This window comes from Manduca sexta, chromosome 26 (assembly GCF_014839805.1).
Source record: "Manduca sexta isolate Smith_Timp_Sample1 chromosome 26, JHU_Msex_v1.0, whole genome shotgun sequence".
NCBI lineage: Eukaryota > Metazoa > Arthropoda > Insecta > Lepidoptera > Sphingidae > Manduca > Manduca sexta.
In genome coordinates, this window is record NC_051140.1 from 2,967,308 (window position 1) to 2,989,677 (window position 22,370).

At 40.2% G+C, this 22,370-nt stretch overlaps 1 protein-coding gene across 6 annotated transcripts in view; it reads right to left on the minus strand.

Moving 5' to 3' along the window:
- Positions 1-432: 432 nt before the first annotated feature.
- The window catches only part of LOC115449324 (protein tramtrack, alpha isoform), a 72,134-nt gene continuing 50,196 nt past the window's right edge, over positions 433-22,370 (minus strand). For 4 of the 6 annotated variants that reach the window (XM_037443356.1, XM_037443355.1, XM_037443353.1 and 1 more), the window contains 16 exons: positions 18,918-19,029; positions 14,611-14,764; positions 13,534-13,636; positions 12,905-13,162; positions 12,544-12,616; positions 12,301-12,381; positions 11,615-11,648; positions 11,162-11,318; positions 10,843-10,980; positions 10,402-10,520; positions 10,097-10,221; positions 9,807-9,958; positions 7,858-7,979; positions 7,564-7,687; positions 6,914-7,215; positions 433-6,595 (listed from right to left, as the gene is read on the minus strand). In XM_037443356.1, the coding sequence (XP_037299253.1) occupies positions 6,947-7,215; positions 7,564-7,687; positions 7,858-7,979; positions 9,807-9,958; positions 10,097-10,221; positions 10,402-10,520; positions 10,843-10,980; positions 11,162-11,318; positions 11,615-11,648; positions 12,301-12,381; positions 12,544-12,616; positions 12,905-13,162; positions 13,534-13,636; positions 14,611-14,764; positions 18,918-19,029 (2,021 nt within the window). In that variant the 3' untranslated portion in view covers positions 433-6,595; positions 6,914-6,946. The remainder of the gene's footprint in view (positions 6,596-6,913; positions 7,216-7,563; positions 7,688-7,857; positions 7,980-9,806; positions 9,959-10,096; positions 10,222-10,401; positions 10,521-10,842; positions 10,981-11,161; positions 11,319-11,614; positions 11,649-12,300; positions 12,382-12,543; positions 12,617-12,904; positions 13,163-13,533; positions 13,637-14,610; positions 14,765-18,917; positions 19,030-22,370) is intronic. The other 2 variants (XM_037443358.1, XM_037443359.1) reach the window with 2 other exon arrangements.

The following is a 22,370-nucleotide window of genomic DNA, read 5'->3' on the forward strand; positions in this document are numbered from 1 at the left end:
TTGTTGAAAAATGCAAGAAAACCATACTTGCGAACTTAAACCTTAAATTCTTTTTTGCACACGTAGGATCTATAGACTTTCAAACTTTTTTATAATTGTGTTCATACGTACCAATTTTCAGCATTATGTGAATTAGGCGTAGGAATATTTTTCGTTCTTACTTGGTAGAATACTAATTTACTGTCTTCAGGTTTATGCAATTACATAATAAAAAAAATCGATAAAAATGAAAAAAGATCACAAAATTAATTTCAAAAGGTTTCGGAAAGAACCTCCTTGCAGACAATCAGGCACGCAGTTAGAGATACCATGACAATTACTTTTATCTAGACAATATAAGACAAGATATGCAGTGATATATATATAATATCACTGCATATCTTGAGTCTAGGCAAGCATTAAGGGTTCTTCAAATACAAATTAAAACAAACCTTGATTATGTAAACTTTTATTTTATTTAAATTTACTAACAGGTAAATTTATTTAATCGGCGATGACGGGGCCCCGCGCGCCAGTACAAAAAATATATAACAAAGAATAACCAATTATACCGAAATTACAAAATATAAAGTATGTAATTGCTATTAGACATTATGAAGTATTAGAGCATAATATGAAATATGTAAATATCATGTTATCAAATAAAAACAGTACTCTCATTGAAAAATACTATTAAATACATTTTTAAATGTGTCTTTAAAAAAAAATGAACAATATTTACATTCAAAGTATTATAATCGATACCGGAGCCTGCGCGGGCTCATTTATGGTAAGTAAGGTCAGGGAGTCTATTCCGTCTACAGGATATATCCATCTTTTTGCTATTACGGACGTTCTAATCGAAGGGCAGCTTCGCTAGCCGTAAAGGGAAAAGAGCATCACACTTCGTCAAGTATACAAACATACAAGTTATACAAACATAAGTCGTTACAGCAAAGGATAAAAAGGGTAATTAAGTTCAGTTGACTTTTGAAAGTGAAACATGAGTGCGTGTGATGACATATCGTAGGTAACTTTATCAGAGGCAGAATACTGCAAAATATAAAGTTGACCGTCCATATAAACGTTCCTTGTCGTTATTTTTCAAGAAAACAGTGCAAAAGATTAATTATTATGACAAATTTGTACCTCAAAATTAACAAGTACCTAATTCCATATATTTTCGAAGGGATTACATGAGTCTATGTCGATCTAGCCTCCATTTTCGGCGTCGTAATCCTTTTTCGGAAATACACCTAATATTAATATTTGAAATATATAAAAAAATGTGGATGATAATAATAAGATGAAAATACTGGGTTCTATAATGAATAATATAAAATTTTACTTGAAGGACAGCTACATTATCTTAGGGAGTAATTTTTTTTATTACGTTAACTTTCACATATAGGAAACAAAAACAAAATGTTTTTGAACAATGTGATATATGAAAAAGTTATGCCGGTATAAGCTCCCTGGCCTTAATATTGTCGCTATTATTAGAAAAAATATATATATTTCTATTTTTATATAAATTCAACACATGTATTGCACATAACTCATAAGTATATAGTGTAATTTAAGACCATTTTTATAGCAATTTTCCTTCATAGAAACTAAAAAAAATTATAAACTTCTGATCAAAAATAAAAAATAATATCAGAAATATAACAATCTTAATTTTTTATTTGTTTATCGCACTATGTATGCTATTTGTGAACAATGAAACCTGCCACATATTTCCAAACGAAGCTATATAACTATCAAGAAAAGTCTTTTCATATTTTTAATTCATTTGGTGGCAGCACACAATATAAGAGAAGGATTCCTTTGTTGCACCTAAATGAAAAATAATAAGAACAATCTACTTTTGTGTTTGATTAAAAATTTATAATCATAAAGCCATAACTGAACGAGATAATTAATTCTATCAATAGATATACTATGTAAAGTTATATCGCCACGTCCCCGGGGCCCGCATCATCACAACGATAGTAACGCCTCAAATGAACTTTTTTACATAAATTCTATATTTCAACAAAATAATTACACTTTAAAAAAATAAAGAACTTCTATATTTCCTTCTGTGAAAGACGTAAAAAAATCTTATATATTTTGCACCATTTTAACAATCTGCGTCGCTCAATGCGTTACTACCGCCGAAAAAAAACTATAAGAACGTCTACAAAACATCTTACGAATACAATAAAATCTTAAAATAATGAGTTTTCAATTGATACGTGTAAAAAAATTACTAACAAATAATAAAAAAAAACTAAACGTTAAATTCATCTTAATAAATTAGAATTTAATCTATGAGTCGATAACAAAATAACTCGTAATGTGCGACACTTCCTTATAATTTATAATGGAGGAGTATTTTTATATTGTATATGTCATCATGATCGACGTAAAGTACCAAAAGTCATTGACGGTTTTCGAACACAAACCAAACTTAGTAACAGTTAACACCACCTCCCTGTGAAGAAATTATTGGTCCCGATTTCCACACCAAAAAAATCTTGTTCAATTATATTACCTTCATAATTATTGAACGAAATTTATCCACGCCTAATTTTTATCCATATTTTGAAATATGAATTCATCAAGGCGCCCTAATTTTAGAGAGGCTCGAACCAATAATGTTAGATAATTTTAGAACAAGGTTAGTTTGCTCCATATTGTGAATAGAAAAATGACCAATTATAGAGACTGTAAAAGTTCTATTCAGAGTCTGAATTTCAGATATCAGCCATGTGGAATGTGTCGCAAACCCGAGCAACTTATAAAAATAACATTAACTACAATGAAAAAACTTTTGGTATGAAACATCCAATTGAAGTTGGATAGATTTTTATACAGATATATAATTTCTTCCAAACATAATACAGTATTATGTTTTATGAATAATATAATACATTTCATACATCGGGGTGGGTCATCATCAGCACTGCGAGGCCCTGAGCAAAAATATATAATATTTAGATTATGATTTAAAATATTTTTTGATATATGAAGCTGTCTTAAACTTGTCTTTTAACCAATAAGTGAAAGTAATACCAAGTTTAAAATGTATAAAAATATAATAATTAGTGAAGTGGGCATCCCCATATATCACCGCAAAGGCTGGAAAATAAATCTATATGTTTCCGTACTCCACGATGCGATATTTGTGTCGGCCTCGATATCGGGTAGTGTGAAAGCCTTCATTGAAATAAAGATATTATAAAGTGTGTATATGAAATATGTATTTTTTAGCGATAACGGGAGTTTCGATTTATTTTCGTATTTAGATGGAATATCGAATTATGCGTATATACCTAATGACAAAAGGTATTCAGGTAAGTACTGCATTGTAAAATGTCCATGTATTGCAGCTTTAACGTTGCCTTCATTTATTAGTCGTTTGAAAATTGAAAGTAATTAACCTATCTCACCTCAGGGCCTCGTACAACCTTTTAAAAGGCATTTTATGTAGATACATAATATATGTATTATTCATAAAGCTTACAATCCAACGCAGGTAAGCGTAATACCAATCAACCGATTCAACAATAAAGACATAACAAAATTATTAATAGCCCTACTGGATTGTGAGCCTTCGATAACGCAATCACACCTCAAAACACGCCGACGTTCCACTGCTAGCACACAACAAACCTATACTTAGAAATCAAATATATCAGATTTGTTGGAAAAAATATAGTTTATGACGAAATATTACGGCAATCTGGTCGGGAACAGAGATCATGAATGACCACATCAAGCTTGATGCGCTCCCGTTATGTTTTGACCACGAGAGTTTTGCGAACATAGGAGTTTGCTTCATAGTCTCATAATAAGGCTGCTTGATCTGGGTGTATGTTCCGTATAAACAAATATTACAACTTTATAATTAATAATCAGATATGTAATAATATTTAATTCTTGTGTGTGCTGCTTGCAATGGACCGTTAGCGTGAGTAGTCGACATCTTGTCTTAGTAACAAATACCATACAATCAAAGGCATGTTTCATCACGTAGTCCTTATAGCAGTGAAACATATTGATAATTATTATTTATTAAAAAGTGATAATCCAAAATCAATACCGAAAACAACAATAATAATTAATATTTTTAGAAAATTGTTTAAAGTGATGAAACACACCGTACAAAATTTCCGTGTGGTGCGTAATCTATAAGTACCTTGGAAACTATAGAACGCCATGTAGAGCCAAGCCACTGTAATATGCAGCTACGAAAACCGATTACCACACAGCAACATGGAACTATGTTCCAACCATGACACAAGATACGTGAGAATACTAACCAAGTGTAATCACTAATTATAAGCGGTAATGTTGGTGAGGTTCACGTGCTTGTAGTATCCTTATTTTTTCTGGCAACATATCGATACACGACACCACACGGAGCCGTAATCTAAAGCCTAAAATAAACGTCAGAGGAACAAGTGTGGTGTATAAATATAATATGCTATATACCGTACTTAGCAATGTACAGGCTACGCGGACCGTTCCCGGCCCCTTCTATATAATATATACTTTTGTATTTATACAAATTTATTTCAACTATTTAATATTTAGTTACATCTAATTACACCTTAAAACGATTACAATAATATGTTACAATAGAGGGTGCGCGGCGGCTTACACGCGACATGAACATTTCAACATGTTGCCACAAAATACAATACAATTTTAAATCATTTTCCATACACTCTTAAAAATATAGGGAAATATCGACGCGCTTAGAAACATTACAACAAAAATGTGTCCGTGATATGACACTATGTTTAAAAGTAACGGTTTAATTATAAATGCAAAATACAAGTCATTCTATACCTACATGTATTATGCATTAGATTTAAATCCAATCACGGCATCAGTGTACGTTGGATAAATCAAAACATGGTTAATCAATTCGCGTAAAATTTATTTAAAATGTATCAAAATTGGTCCATTGAAATTTAAACATTTGAGTGATACGCGTACAAACTAGTAAATTGTGGTTCTTGTGGCAACATGTACATACATTACTTTGTCGCGCAACACACAAACACAAACCCATACAATAATATTAAATAAAGGTCGAGTTATATTTTTCTCTTATCTATATATAATATAATACTCATTTTATTTTATAATCTATGGAAATGTGCGACATAATTAATCGTCTTCTGTTATGATTCATACAGGTGCTTGTCCTTGGGAAGTGCCATTTGGGTAATAATTCCGAATGTGAAAACAGAAAAAGAAATATCGACCGTACCCTTATCAAATTATTAGTGACCTTCAAATCGCCATTATAATGAACGACTGCGAAACAAACACAAACTGACAGAAATTGTACTAAATATAGGATAGAATGGAATGCACCGGTATATGAAGGCCACTTTTATGTATTTACCGGCTTTCGTGGGATTTTCTTTATGAAGCAAATTGTATACCCGAGTGTGTCACAACGAAAATGCACCAATCATGACAAACATATTTAATTAAAGCTGCTGAGGAAATAGGCTAAATAAACATAAATAAGTCTATGCTATTGTGATCTAGTTCTTCAGAATCAAAGCCCAAATGACCGTTCCATAGTATATAATATTATGTTTTGTTAATCCGGTGTCAGTCGTGTCAGTGTATATATTCGTAGCGCTGTGACGTCACCACCGAACCGCCTCCTCCATCCGCAATCCATTAACAATTTGAATATATTATAAATAAGATTTGGTCGGGCGGTAGCGTATTCGCTCCGACGCGGGTAATTGTCATTACATGACATGTATAAGCGTCAATTTCAGGAGACAAAACAGTTGTAATATATAACCGATTCCAAAAGAGAGTTTATTTATTCGTTGTAATTCTTTTTTATGTTTGTATTGCGCTCATTTTTTACTCCATGGTCCGATTTAGATAATTCTTATTGCGTTGGATTTCTTATAGTGTCAGAATAGGCCTATTTTAATTAATTTAATATGTGTAATATGTGTTAAAATCAAATAGGATATTGATGATTTGTTTTAACAAAAACTTAATATTTCAACAAATAAAAACCGACTCTAAAAACTACAACACAAAAAATAGTTAAAGTTTACATATGCTTTAATAATATTTATTCAACTGTTTTGTCTGTTTTGACAGATATATACGTCTGTACGAGTCATAAATTATATAAATCGTTCATTAAAAACGAATAGATATTTATTGTAATTTATAATATCATTAATGAACAATAATAAGTGACACCGATAAGCGTCATGAACAATTTCAAGCCACGTGTTCACTAGCCGACAGCCGGGGCGCTGTGTCGCTCAGTACGTTGGACGACGTCGCCAGGCGACGTGGAACATGGGGAAACATTATAACAGTTCCTTATCGTCGCTCAATACCCTTAGCTTGACTGTAAGCACTGAACCTTCCCGCATCCTAGTGGATCCATGGCTTCACCGACTCACGCACGTGCCCATAAATATGACAATCATAAATACGCGTGCGTGTGCGCGTTATATGAACAATAAACAGGGTCATCGAGTGTTGCTGTTAGTGGAAGTGACGCTTGATAGCACGTTGTGTTGGAGCCGAGGGTGTGTCACTTTAATGGGACGACTTCTGTGGTTCGCTTGAAAGGAAATTAAATAATATTATTATAATATTTAAAAGCAGTATTATGTGTTGTATATGCAAGAGTCTCAAGTGGGCAATGAATATAACAACTCTGATTGAGAAGCAATTGGGGCGAAATATAATGTTTTTAATAGAAAAACCGCGACTTAACCGATTGTGGTTACAACTATAACAGCAATGTGATAGTTCTCGTTGGTCGATAACTCAAAAAATGTAGTTACAAGTGTTATTGTTAGTTTATTTGAAATCACCTGCACTGGTATTATGGGCGATCTTATTGATCATGGCCAGTACTACAAACAATAAGTAATACCTGTAGCTTGCAGGAGTGGCGTTAGTGCGGCGATCACGTGTCCTCGTCCCGCTTGTGCTCGGGCTTGCGCGCCGCCACGATGGTGAGGTCGGGGCGCGTGCGCATCAGCTGTGAAGGCGACGTGCCCCCCGCGCCCCCCGTGCCCACCGCGGCCCCCGCGCCGCCTGCACTGGCGCCCCCCGCGCCGCCGCCGCCCCCCGCAGCCCCCGCGGGCGGCGGCGCAGCGCTCGCAACCGTCGCCGTCGTGTCTCCGCCGCGCAAACTATCGATGCTCGCCACACGGATCGTCGGCCACTTACCAGCTGCACACGATAAGTTACAATAGTAGCATAAACTATGGTTGTAATTGAATTTCAGCATAAAAACAATGTGATCCTAAGTTTAGAGAGCAAAATACATATCGTTATACATGTAATAGCAGAGACTCATTATATATCCATTGCTAAGTAAGTATATGAATTCAGGTCGCCGTTGTCGGTTTGTTTGTTCGTTAGTTTGTAAGCGTAATGTTTAGCGAAAGCCACTCATTACATTCAATATCTATATAATATAGGTGAGTGAGAGTAGATTTAAGTCCAGACAAACGAAGTCACGGACACTGCTAGCGAAAAGTAAATCCTCAGTTTAATTTAAAGTAGTGAGATGCTCACAGGTGGTGGAGGCGGCGGTGGTGTGCGGCGGCGCGTTGTACGTCTTGCCGTCGTGCGTGGTGATCAACGTCGCCGGGATCGGGTCCTCGTCCAGGATACTGCCCACCAACACCTTCTTCACTGGCTGCAATATTATAGTTGTTACTGTATCAGACACTATTTTACTCACGTTTTTTTTCTCAATAGATTAGGCTTTTCTAAAAAGGTTAATTTTTTCACATTAATTATTCAAATGTAATATTAATATTTTATGTAAGTGGAACGGTAAGCATAACGCGTGAGGTCTCTAGTCACCTTGTCCATCGGTAGCGGCGGAGGTTTACGAGCGGGCTTAGTGAGCGCGAGTGCGTCCGAGCTGTACGTGCGCGAGCGCACTTTCAGCGACGGGTCCACCTCAATCGGGATTGGCTCGAACTCTGTGCACACAAAAACGCGTCAGTAAATGAGATAGGGAGTTAACAGTCAGAGTACTGCAATATTGACCATAGGCATAAATAACGCTGGATAGTAATCATTATAAAATAAAACATGATTATAGCAATAACAAGTGTATTTACTGTGTGCTTTACTAATGGCAGGTCTTTCACATGCGAGAGGCCGTCTAAGTAGGTATTACCGCAATGTTTATTTCTACCGCTAATCAGCAGCCACCCGCGGCCGCGTCGAGCGAGAGGTCGCCGCGCTGCAGCCGCTCCAGCACCGCCGAGTGTAGTGTAGTGTAGTGTAGTGTAGTGTGTAGTGTCGGTGCGCGTACCTGGCGCGTGTCCGAAGTCTGCGACGTGCGCGGCGAGGTTGGCGATGGTGACGCCGAGCGCGCGCGCGGCCGCGTCGAGCGAAAGGTCGCCGCGCTGCAGCCGCTCCAGCACCGCCGAGTGTAGTGTAGTGTAGTGTAGTGTAGTGTGTAGTGTCGGTGCGCGTACCTGGCGCGTGTCCGAAGTCTGCGACGTGCGCGGCGAGGTTGGCGATGGTGACGCCGAGCGCGCGCGCGGCCGCGTCGAGCGAGAGGTCGCCGCGCTGCAGCCGCTCCAGCACCGCCGAGTGTAGTGTAGTGTAGTGTAGTGTAGTGTGTAGTGTCGGTGCGCGTACCTGGCGCGTGTCCGAAGTCTGCGACGTGCGCGGCGAGGTTGGCGATGGTGACGCCGAGCGCGCGCGCGGCCGCGTTCGAGCGAGAGGTCGCCGCGCTGCAGCCGCTCCAGCACCGCCGAGTGTAGTGTAGTGTAGTGTAGTGTAGTGTGTAGTGTCGGTGCGCGTACCTGGCGCGTGTCCGAAGTCTGCGACGTGCGCGGCGAGGTTGGCGATGGTGACGCCGAGCGCGCGCGGCCGCGTCGAGCGAGAGGTCGCCGCGCTGCAGCCGCTCCAGCACCGCCGAGTGTAGTGTAGTGTAGTGTAGTGTAGTGTGTAGTGTCGGTGCGCGTACCTGGCGCGTGTCCGAAGTCTGCGACGTGCGCGGCGAGGTTGGCGATGGTGACGCCGAGCGCGCGCGCGGCCGCGTCGAGCGAGAGGTCGCCGCGCTGCAGCCGCTCCAGCACCGCCGAGTGTAGTGTAGTGTAGTGTAGTGTAGTGTGTAGTGTCGGTGCGCGTACCTGGCGCGTGTCCGAAGTCTGCGACGTGCGCGGCGAGGTTGGCGATGGTGACGCCGAGCGCGCGCGCGGCCGCGTCGATGCGAGAGGTCGCCGCGCTGCAGCCGCTCCAGCACCGCCGAGTGTAGTGTAGTGTAGTGTAGTGTGTAGTGTCGGTGCGCGTACCTGGCGCGTGTCCGAAGTCTGCGACGTGCGCGGCGAGGTTGGCGATGGTGACGCCGAGCGCGCGCGCGGCCGCGTCGAGCGAAAGGTCGCCGCGCTGCAGCCGCTCCAGCACCGCCGAGTGTAGTGTAGTGTAGTGTAGTGTAGTGTGTAGTGTCGGTGCGCGTACCTGGCGCGTGTCCGAAGTCTGCGACGTGCGCGGCGAGGTTGGCGATGGTGACGCCGAGCGCGCGCGCGGCCGCGTCGAGCGAGAGGTCGCCGCGCTGCAGCCGCTCCAGCACCGCCGAGTGTAGTGTAGTGTAGTGTAGTGTAGTGTGTAGTGTCGGTGCGCGTACCTGGCGCGTGTCCGAAGTCTGCGACGTGCGCGGCGAGGTTGGCGATGGTGACGCCGAGCGCGCGCGCGGCCGCGTCGAGCGAAAGGTCGCCGCGCTGCAGCCGCTCCAGCACCGCCGAGTGTAGTGTAGTGTAGTGTAGTGTAGTGTGTAGTGTCGGTGCGCGTACCTGGCGCGTGTCCGAAGTCTGCGACGTGCGCGGCGAGGTTGGCGATGGTGACGCCGAGCGCGCGCGCGGCCGCGTCGAGCGAGAGGTCGCCGCGCTGCAGCCGCTCCATCACTTCCGAAGGACCCTTCGCCTGCCAGAAATCACGCACCGCCCTGCACACATAATAACCATCGAGCAAACTGTTAACAACGTGGTAGAGCCACGCTCTTCACATGATGTTTATGAACATGCAACGCGCGGTCCCTTGACAAGGCGACGGACTACCCTGGTGTCGCGGCGCGTGCGCTCACCTGTAGGGCCTGTTGATGCAGCCGTACACGTCGCGGTACCTGCCGTACAGCGTGCCGTAGCTCACGCCGAGGATCTCCGCCGCCTGCTTCATCTCCAACTCCTTTAACCGTACTGCCTCCATCACCTGCACACACCAATACAATTCTTTGATAACTCCTGATATATAAAATACACAATCAAACATGTGATTGTTGTCAAATTCGATTTCCTATTGAATTGCTTTCGCGATTGATCCGAAGATATCAGTCCATACCCTTTATAAATGACCGTATTTACAATATAAAGATAAGAGACAGCAACATACTCGTTTGACATATTGTTCCTCCCAGAACTGCGGACGCCTGCCGTGCTGTAGGTAGTCGCTGAGCTTCACCACGTCCGTGAACCGAGGGTCCGTCGGGCCCGACTTCGGACCCACTGTAGCTGCAACAACATTCACTATGGATATCATTACGGCTCGCTTTCGCGTGCTCTGGGCTGACACGAAGGATGTGCATCGTAAACAAAAAAAATGCGATTTATTTGAACCAGGTACAAACAGTGTAGAATATCGCCTACATTAAATTAAACCATTCCATTAAATAAATATTGGAGGAAATGGACAAAAGCACTTGGAGATGGTTAGCATCAGATATACGTATTTAATAACAAATCACCAGATGTGGGTAACAACAAGCAGAATGGTATTGTAATGCGGCGGACAGACACGGTGAACACGGAGTGAGTATAGAGAAGCGGTCCGTACATAACTCACGTTTGCAGTGTAGTGCGGCGGGCGCATGCGCGGCGTCGGGCTTGTCGCAGGAGGCGGCCGCCGACGAGGACGAGGACGCGGCGGTGGAGCGGCACGCCGGGCCCGCGCCGCTGTCGTTGGACTCCTCGTCTGCGCCACACATACATACAAACATCAACTCACGCCTGGCCACGCGACACCGACACCCCGGCACACGCCGACCGAGAGGGATCCCGACGCCAGGGACAGTGTCTAGACACTTGCCGGTCCTCGTTCTACGCATGCGGCTACTGACCCGTGGACACGGCACAGTGTGAGGGGTGGTACGCACCGGCGCTGTTGTCGCCGTCCACTCGCAGCTTCGTGTGCAGGAAGGAGCCGATGTCGGCGGGCGCGTCGGCCCAGTCGTCGTCGGAGGCGTCGCGCGAGGACTCCTCCGCCTCCGCCTCGCCCATGCCCCACCCCACCACGCGCTCCGCCGTTATGTCCTGCGGCGATACAACACGACGCTACATTGTAACAGACAATGACACACGCTGAACATATTGATCTAAGATTTCAAATAATATACACACAAATTAGCGCGTTTTGTCTCTAAAAGGGTAGGCAGAGGCGCAAATGGTGCAGCCACATTCCGCCATGTGTATTCTGTGTCATGGTGCGGGACGAGGCTATCGCCATATCGAAAAACGTAATGTTCAGACAAGATAAATCTACGACTTAATTTTTATGTGTAAATATAGTATAGATTTAAATTATGCGTACTATCTGTAGTACTACTCACCATGTTCCCGTGTTGCCATTCCAGATCTCTTTCCCTGCAACAAACACAGTCCTCAATACATACTGACGGCACCGAGCTAACTATACCGTTAAAAACTTAATAACTTGTTTTTAGAGAATTACAAATTACATCATCTTCCCAAAATTAACACAACCCCTAGGTTCCCATTGTTATTATTATTTTTTTATTTATAGATTTAAATAATTTATAGTTTAAAAGATATAATTATTAAAATGCACAAGCATTAAAATTATTGATGTTGTGCATAGAGTCTAAACTATAAACTGTCTAAAATTAAGACAGGTTATAATGCTGGTGATTCCTGACACTCAATAAATCGCCTGCGAATAATAATTAAATTACAAATGATTTCCTTACATTTTATGCAGCATAATGTATAAATAGTTACATAAAATATTACGCAAACGTAAATAAACAATTTAAAGAATACGCAATTCAATGTAAAACAAGTACCAATCAGCTGACGCGCAGGGTCAACGACCTAGCACGAGCGGAGTGCGCTGTTCCATTCATTAGTAAAATGTTATTATTCGGGTTCAAGGGTTGCGAGCCCCTAAAACAAAGTCATGTGTGTTTGTACAAGCCCTTCACTTCAGGGATCACTAGCACTATGAGCTGGTGCTTGCCGAAGCGGCCCCTTACGGCGTGTATAAAGGTGTAGTTACGTTTTGGGCGTGCTGAGCGCCTCGTCGTCGGTGTGGTCGGTGCCGCTCGGCACGCGCTGCCGCTTCGGGCTCGGGCTGTCGCTGCAACAGAGAACGAAATTTACTTAATTACCTCGTGGCGATCACGGGAAAGTGTTTCGGCTACACACAGCTATGAAGATATTGAGTGCGACCTATTCCAATATCATAATTTTGCACACATTTCAATGATACACAACCTTGAAAATAATTAAACAAACTTACGAATCTGAATTTTCTCTCTTTAGTGGGCTGAGTTTGTCTTTTGTAGGCAGTTTTATAAGTGGCGGTGGTCCTCCTGCAACAACACATAAAATAAATGTGTAATTAGTATTATGGATTATTACATTTATTTCTCTTTGATGAAAGATACTCAGAATCCCAAATTCACAAACAGATTATTATTATTGTATTTATTTTATGAAATATACCATGAAATATGTATCTAGCGCTATTTGTAGGACACGGCTAGAGCAGCGGTATGTATCACTCTCGCTTGAAGGTCGACATCGTGTGGAGTGCGTACTAGTTACCATTAGAACGTCGTAGTCTCTCGGAAATATCGGGACCAAAAATAAACCCATACCGTTAACATTGAACTTCTCGTGCTTCTCTGGTTCATTCTCTTTCTTAATATAAGTGCGCAACTCTGAGGGGTCGGCGCCGAGCCGCGGCGACGGCTGCTTCGGCAAGGGTTGCTTCGCCACCGCCTTCTCAGCGCTCTTGTCTGGATGCTTCTCCTGTTTCTCCGGTAGTTTCTCACTTGTCGCTGTGGTGGTCGCAGTGGCGGTAGCAGCCGCCGTCGCAGTCGCAGTGGCGGTCGCTGTTGCTGTAGCAACCACACCTGGGAAGAAAAATGCTATATCTTTTCATTTATATGCAAATAACATTGCTATGGCGGTCTACTATCTCCTATATTGGACGTGGACAAGGGTTTTTATATCCCGAAATTATAATTTATAAATCACATAAAATAATCGACTAAAATTTTTTGGCTCAACACTAAACTGTGTAATACAAGATATCAATAAAAAAAAATACTTGAATCGTTCGAGATGGAAGTAAACCATGAGTACTAGAATCTCACTGAATGGTTGATTTTAGAATAGCAACAATAATTGCCTTGATCGGAAAGCTGAGATTCGATAGAAATATTTGTGAAGCATCCTCTGTACACAGTACAACGGCATATATTTCAGACGAGTGTCCACCCACCTGCGTCGGAATCAGGCGGCTCGTCCTTGTTGTTCCACCGTATGTCCGTGAGGCCCTTTATGCGCAGCTCCTCGGCCGTCTTCAGCAAGCTCGCTAGTTGCGACTGTCGACAACATTATGTTATGAGTGACAGCCAATAGGTACGTACAAGCTACTGAATTATCAACGCGCAGGTAGCCCGTTGGGAGCGTTCCTTGCACAAGTTTTAATTTAAAATAACTCTGTAGTCCGTGTTGCCAGCGCAAGTGTTAGGTAAAAAACTGTTTCGGGACATTAATTTAAAGTTGAATTATTTGAAACTAATCTGATGTTTTGAGCTTGGAAAGTCTTTACCAATACCTAATCATTGAATTCCATGACAATTCTAGCACAACACTTCAAATAAATAGCCAAAAAGGTCGTGAAACTAAGTTTTTGTGACAAAATTAGCCTTGTATGTTTATTGTACAGATTGTATATTTTATTGAAACCTACAACGTATACAAGACTACGCTCAACTAAACATCATTGGTAATTGTTGTGAGTGAAGCATGGCAAATTATAGACTCGTTTGAATACCTCAAAGTAAAATAGCATTCCGAGCGTCAGTTTAATGTTAATCAAAACTATTTGCGCCGCATTTTCCACTCAGTATAAATTGTTGGAATTCAGTTGACGGGCCTTCTACAATTGGTCACAGTACAATCACTGTCAGGGCTGTGTGAAAGCATTAAAATTTATAATCAAACGGCCGACACGGCAGTTGCAGCGGCAGCCGCGAGCACAATCAATACCGCTACTTATAACAAAAATACTAGTCGAGTGCTGAGTGTGCACCTTTACTGAGTTCACACTAAATATAATTTAGCAATTGGTAAGATATAAAAAGAGTACTTATTGTTCCAAGAATTACAATGAAATAGTGGTCAAAGATCCGGATGACAAGAACAGTCAGATGTACAGAGCTTTAGACACAGTCCTGAGAGGTTTTGCAGCTGGTTATAAGCAATAATGACAGTTATTACCAAGCGTCGTCCTACAGCTGTAAGAAAAACTTGGGCGTATATAGTCATTAAGTTGACTAGTTGTGGTACTCACGTGGTGCACGTTCATCTCCCCGGTGTACATGTAGTCGAGCAGCGCCTTGAGGTGGCGCGGCTCGGCGCCGTCGATCACCAGCACGGGCTCTCCGTGCGCCTCGTGCGCGCCCAGCAACGCGCCCAGCAGCTCCGAGCATGCCGCCAGCACCACTCTGCAACCAAATAATACAACTAGTACAATGTGCACCAAACTGGACATTAAAACATATTAACAAAATCTATTAAGCTTTAGTTGGCCATAAATCATACTTTGAAAACAAATTCATTAACCTAGACTAGTTTACGCCCGAATGGATATGTTAAGTTATAAATTAAAAAATCTGATACCTTGTTATTCGTCTCATTACTTCATTATTCGATTTTGAGTTTTAATCCCAGAATGAGGACCACCAAAAAATTGCTTCTCTGTTTATTGGAAGTCGATTATTGGTCAAAATTATGACTATCAAAAAAAGCCATAATTTTGTTTGTCTCCGTATAGCTCGGTTCGCACTGAGATACAATCAATACGAGCGTGGTCAGAGCATCGACATCTAGGCTTAAAACTCAACTGAATATACATATTATTATGACTGAATGCTACTATCTGATAATTTATAAAAACGAAGTTGTTTTTATACGTATAGGACAAATGACAGCTTATTGCTGGTTAACGAGCAAGTGGTGTATCTGACGGTAAGTGCTCTCTGATGCCCTTACTGAGTACGTCGGAGTAACACGTGAGTCACAAATCGTCCCTGAGATAATGATGATTGGCAAGCGGCCTTCAGCACTTCAACGGATAGCACAAAATGCAACAGTAGGTTCGACATTTCACGCGAAGGGAATATGATGAATATCCGACATTAGTGACCACATTACTTAGCCACATGTTAATTTACCCAAATTTTGGTCATACTAAAAACATATTTAATGAAACAAACAAACCAATCAGTATTAGTTTAAATTCGTTTGGAAATTTTGCATAACATGTTGTATTGTAAAGACCTCGAAGGCCAATTGCAACGCAATACGCAATGAAGATCGGTTGAATTTAAGTAAAAAAAAATTTACTATTTGAACAGTGCCAATGTTCAAAATACCTTATATTTTGAAGATATCGCGATGCTCTCAATTAACTAGAGGAAACCCATAGTATAGAATTATATAGCGACCTAATTAGGTCCAGTGGTTTATTTCAATGTTAATAATGAATTAAATTATCACTATATACATAAGCTTTGGCTCTTAAACAGATTATACGTATCAGAATAAAATATTTGTCCTGGATTATTGCTTCCACCAGCATGCATAATTTGATCTGTAACGGAGGACTATAATTTCGATAGTGTACTGACTACTGATATTTATGTTGAACTATTTATTGTACCTTTTAAATAAAAATTTAAAACCTTAAAATTAAACTATTTTTCGATTTTATCGCGGTTTATTTTTTTTATTTATTAGTTTTCTCCCGATGTTTGGAAGATTTTGCAGCCTTCATGTCCCCCCGTGACCATGAAACGTCGCGTCGGGAGAAAACTAAAATATAAAAAAAAACCGCGATAAAATAGAAAAATAGTTTAATTTTAATGTCGGACATTCGCGTAAACATAAGAAATAAATATAAAATTTAAGGCAAGGCTAGAAGAAGTACAGATAGAGGTCTTATCGCAATCAACGATTTCTTACTAACAACCTTTGGTTTGACTTAGTTTAGTTAACTAGGAGAAAAGAAGAGTCAAAAACAGGTAATAAAAGGGGTTGGAAATCAGATGCAATTACTGTTAACATGTTCTATCTGATTGCGATATACCATAGCATAAAAAAGTAAGATTCACAAACGAACCAGGGCTTATTTTGTAGTAGCGTAATGCGCTTTGTAGTCACACTTCCCAAGACATATTTGATAACGACATCGCAACATCAGTCAAATTCATCGATGCGGTTGCGAAAAAAGGAGGCATACATTAAAATGTTTCATATGTTTAATCCGTGCCGTATCCAGGTCACCCAGTTTCCGACACGACCTATTTTGGTCCCAGACTAGATCGATGGCAGTCTGAGGCTGAATTAAATACGGAACATCATAAATATACGGCCAATGAGTAAATCAAAAAAATGCAAGTTGTACATACATAGGTGATCATTCAGATTCAGTTATTTTAAAAATAAAAGGCAATCTTTACAATTTGAAATAGCCGCCTTACCTCTACCGAGAAATGCCATAAGTCCTAACTCCTCTTTGACTTCCGAGCGCCTTCGTTAAGCTTTCCTCACTTGAGAACGCGTATAGCTTCTCATAATAGATAAAAGGCAGATATAGTCACTCATATTCACAATTTTCATTACAATTATAAATTAAAGAACTTCATTCTTCTCGTCGACTAGTTCAGAATCCAATAATAATAACGCTTCCCGAGACTAGCTACCAGCTTTAAACGTAATTCTTTCGTTAAATCAGTTTGAAAAACAAAAATATGATAAAAAATAACCGCGAATTGTCTGTGTGTGATGTGAGAATGATTACACGTTAAATAGTTTTTCCTGTGGGTAATTTAGACACTTCTATTCAATCTCGCTTAATTTTTTGCCTGTCTGCAGGAATTACCACCCAAAAACTGGAATTCATTTACATACCTACTTCTAAAATTGTAATGTAATTTGTTTAACCTTTAGTTAATTGTGATGTTTTAACCGGTTCGTTCGGTTCGGTTATTTTCCAGTTCAAATAAAGTTAGCCTTATAAATCTAACCATGTATTAAGCATGAAGTAATTTGTAATATTTTGGTAACATTTACAGAAGTTTCTTTATTAATACCCTAATATACCTATATCTACAGGCAGACGTGAACTTTTTCTTGATGTTCGATCGGCCAACATTAGCGTATCCGTGCTAGCAAATTAAGGTATATAAGCCATCGATCAGGTGTTAAGGAATCATCGGAGACTTCGATCGATCAACAATAGCCTTTCCACGCTTTTAAATTAAAGTTTATAAGCCATCGATCAGGTGTTAAGGAATAACCGGAGACGGAAGAACGTAAACTGATGCAAACTGGTTAAAGTGGATCCAATGAATCAGCTTCCTCAATATTTGATTAACGAAACCCACGGCACATAAAACAGCGCGCGAGAAGTTACGGAATTTCAACAATTGGAAGCAGAATACATCTCTACACAATGCATACATTCAATGCATTAAAATCCACAAATTCAACTCTGTCGTTGCAGTTTCAAAGATAATTGATATCATTTCCCTACAATAATCTATTATTTTCTATAACATGATATTTTATTTCCTAGACATTAAGACAGCCAAAGTAACGTGAAACAAATAAGTCTCAAGATTACAAATTCTGCATTTATATTTACGTTTAAAGTTACAGTTGTATATGTATCTAGGAAGTTGTATAGAAACGAGAGAGAAATCAAAGAAAAACGACTGTAATCAATTTCACAGAAGCTATATTTTATGTTCGCCTTGGCTCCGGCAAATAACTACTGGAAAACAGATAGTAACTGTATTTTTATAGTTAAAACAATTCAAATTAGAAGCAATCGCTATGACGGTTATTTATCCACGATGCTGGGGACCTCCATGCATTTGTCATGACATGAATTGTTGACGATTCACTATAACTTGCTTCTCACTGCATTAGACTTGGCAGTCTGAGCACAGAACACCTGCTTTGCTGAACCCATGGTATACAAAATTATTTAGGCAAAATTACCATCGCGCATGTACTCCTGGTAAAGTAAGCAAAGGAGCAAATCCTGTTTCTCCAATACAAAATTCATATCTTTGTCCCTAGAAAACTGGTCAGATTATTGAATGTCAGTAGAATCGAGTATATTTTCTTGTCAAAAAACATATAAATTTTTGACGGCTCCGACTGGCGGAGTCACTCATAAAATTGACTCATATAAAAAGGCAAAAAAGCAATCGGTTCCCTGAAGGCCATCCAGGACATGTGGCGGCTTGGTGCGCATACAATACGAAGTGTATAGCAGATACCGAAACGTAAAATACCTACGTTCAAAAGAATGTTGTGAGTTTCGTTGATGTTTGAAGTTTGTCGGAAGAATTTATAAATCATTTTCGTCCGCAGTTTTGCGCTTAGAATATAATTCTTTCCGTATTCTGCGGTGTTGCGAATTAATAGTTATTGTAGTGTTCACAGGGTTGTTTTTGCACGTCGGAATTTAATACCACATTTCTATTTGGTGTAAATTATATTAACAGAAACAGAAGAATGATGATAGAATGGTGCTCACTATTCCATATATTTGATATCTGAATGTCTAGTGAGCATTGCACTGACCTGTGCGCTCTGAGCGAGACGCCTCGTATGTTCTGCGGGTCGACGGGCTCCTTGTTGGACACCTGCGTCGCGAAGCTCGGCGAGCAGTACAGCGTCACGTCGCAGAACCGCTCTGCAACATCACACAACACTTATTTGAATACAATCATTAAAGGTAGTAAGAAGTTTACTATCGAGTAAGGGGGCGACATAATGAGACGGTCTGCGCTTGGATTAATATGCAATGATCGAGAATTCGTCGGTTACAACAAAACCCTTAATCAAATTCCCAGGTAGAGTCATCATTTAAAATTCTAATTTCATCGTGAAAGAAATTCACCACTCCAGTATCATCTGGTATCTACCCTTTTAGGCCCGATCTAGGGATCAAGATAAAATGAATCAATTCTGCGTTAATCAGCTCGCGACTACGAACCGTACTACACCCAACTTTTTCACACGCAACTGCTTGCTACATGGGTTTTTTTACAGAAAAGACTCTACTGGGAATAATTCTGGGGATATTGATATAATATGGTGCAATAATTCAGTAACAAACAACACCATAGCTCATCACTCAACACGCCTTTAATTCCAAATAGGCAATTTCTATTCAACCAATTGTGTGTAAGTATACCTGGGAAAACCTATACGCCAAGAGCAGTTTCTAAAGTTGTTGTCGTTTGTTGAACAAAAATAGGTATCACATTAGTTACTCGCAAAATCGCGGCCTTGTGAAAAATATTCCACTCATTATAATTGCCCAAATATGATTGGGTATAATTTTATATTATGAATCCAGTTTTAATTAGTATACAGTTGCAAAAACCGTTGTAGGTGGCAACAAATGCACCACGAGGCTAGATTTCAACCAATCACGACGAGCTTTTACTTTTAATTTTAAATATTTTAAACGCACTAGCCGTGCTAACATAATGCCTTTGTTGTCGTCTCGCTCGCTCTCATATTTTGCGCACACTAACGGCATGTCACACGCATAATTTATATTTTTAAGCTTTGGCCACATAACCACGCAGACATTGGTGGGGCTGCGTCAGTATGCTTAACATTTGCGGATATCTTAATGTACTAACATGCCTGTAGGGACAGGAGGTAGAGTGGTCGTCGTGCGTGATGTGTAAGCGCCGATATTTTTTTATGTTGACATTACTCAGCCCAACCAAAGTTGGCGCGGCTGTGTGTGGCCGGAGCCTAATAGTTAATGCTTGAAACGGTGTCAAGAGTTCGCGAGTGGACAGCTCAAAATTTCAATTGCTCTCAACTGGCGGTGCCGCATGTCGCGTCATCGGTGACGTCACTACTCTAGTCTTCATATTAAAATCTGTTGAGCAAACACCTGAATATTCGTGGAGGTTATTTTGTTTCTGATATGTAGAAATACAATTAAATTACATGACACCATCAGCTTTAATGTTATAATTAGTATGAACTAATTGTTTCATAGCCGGATACTTCCCCTACATTACTTGAACGCACTTACTGGTTTCGCACCGTAAGAAAAATGTTGCCATCAGAGCATGTAGGAGTTTTATTTATTTATTATACTTTATATAGAAAGAGCATGAAGGCGGATTTAATAGCGAAGACATTTTCTACCAGTCATACTTTAGGTGATGCAGAAACTAAAAAAGGTTACAAAACGAGAGAAGGTACCGGACAAAACATAAAAAAGAGTAAATATATAATCGATAAAAATGTAATAATTGATAGATTATATTATACTAGGTTTTGCTCGCGGCTTGCCCCGCATGAATGTGTTTTCCGGGATAAAAGTCCCACTATATATTTTCCCGGGATAGTAGCCTACAACCTTCCCAGGGTCTTAAACTATCTTCATACCAAATTTCGTTTCGTTATACCACATTGTATGTCACGTCCCGTTCCCGTGGGAACAGGATAAAAAGTATCCTATGTCCGTCTCCTGGTTCTAAGCTACCAATTTTCAGCCAAATCGGTTCAGCCGTACTTGAGTTATAAATAGTGTAACTAACACAACTTTCTTTTATATATATAGATTAATAAATTAAACTTACTCCGAGGACTTGATCGCTGTATGATATGTTGAGGCTCATTTGTGTGAAGTCCATGTGCTACTATGTGGAGCCTGTCCAATGCGATGTCGATAACCCCATTTGGGGCTTCCGCTAATTATGTTATAAGCGAAAACACATTGAATGTATAAATAATAATAATGTGTCTATATTTAGACGAGGGCAATGATTTTCTAAACCGCGCTAAATATAAAACTCCTAATGATATGCAAAGTGTTCTTTATCCATAGTATTATTTTATTTCCCAAGTCGTTATACATATTGATTCGCTGTCCCGTAACGTAGCGTGAGTTTTTACCGCCTGTGTCGAGGTAGGTAACACAAAAAAAATATTAAATATACTTATGTTCGTTTCAGTATTATTTTATTATGATATAAACATGCCTAATTCTCAATCTCCACACTATGCACATGGTGACATTTGTCCCGGCCCTATGCGCACAGTTAAGTGTGTATACCTCATGGTTGCCAATTCACATTGAGGCCTATGGGCGCTGGCGAACATTTCCTGGCCAACCCATCCTAAGATAGTTCCTTCTCCTTCCCCAAATATCCCCTTCCAACCTTGTTTCCAGGGTCAACAGCAGTGTCAGTCACCTAGCCGGGGGATTCCAGTATCCCGCAGTTAGTATCAGTATCGCAGTAGCGCTGGTTTCCTCCGGTATAGACTGCGGGGTCCGATAAAAATAAACCAAACCTAGTTGTGCCTTCAGCATGATCAGTCAGGCCCCCCAGAATAGTTCAAACTTATAGAACACTGAACTGGAATAAATATTAAAGATTAAACCACTATGTATATAGTTACTTAAAGTCCGTATTTTTTTTTTCTCCCAGCTACAATCTTACCTATTCAATATGCATATCATGTTTGCACTTTCTAGTCAAACATCTCGAATCAATTTCTAAATTTTGTACGTTTACCTAATTCAACTGTACTGACAAAAATTAACTCTTAAAAAACTTAATTAGCAACGAAACGGGAAATGTACACCTGATTAACACAACAAATCATTTTACTTATTTGACTAATATTTTTTATTTAAATCCAGGTTAACACTAAGACTCGAGTTCTTATATTATGAGCGCCACTCCGTACACAAGAACCTGTCAATATTGACCATACTAAAGTCAGTTGGAATGGATTGTCGTTCAATTCAGTTGAACACAGTGAATGTTCGGAACGCCAAATCTAATACGTAGTACATATATATCGATGATTTTGCGCGAATACAACCAAATACGAAGAGCACACACATTTTTTTTTTTTTTTTTTAATCTTTATTTAAGGAGCTTGGTCGTTATACACACACTTGCACACCACACTTGACACAAACGTTCATATCAATTAGGGACTTATTACACAATCATCGTAAAAGTTATTCGTTGAATTAAATATTAGACG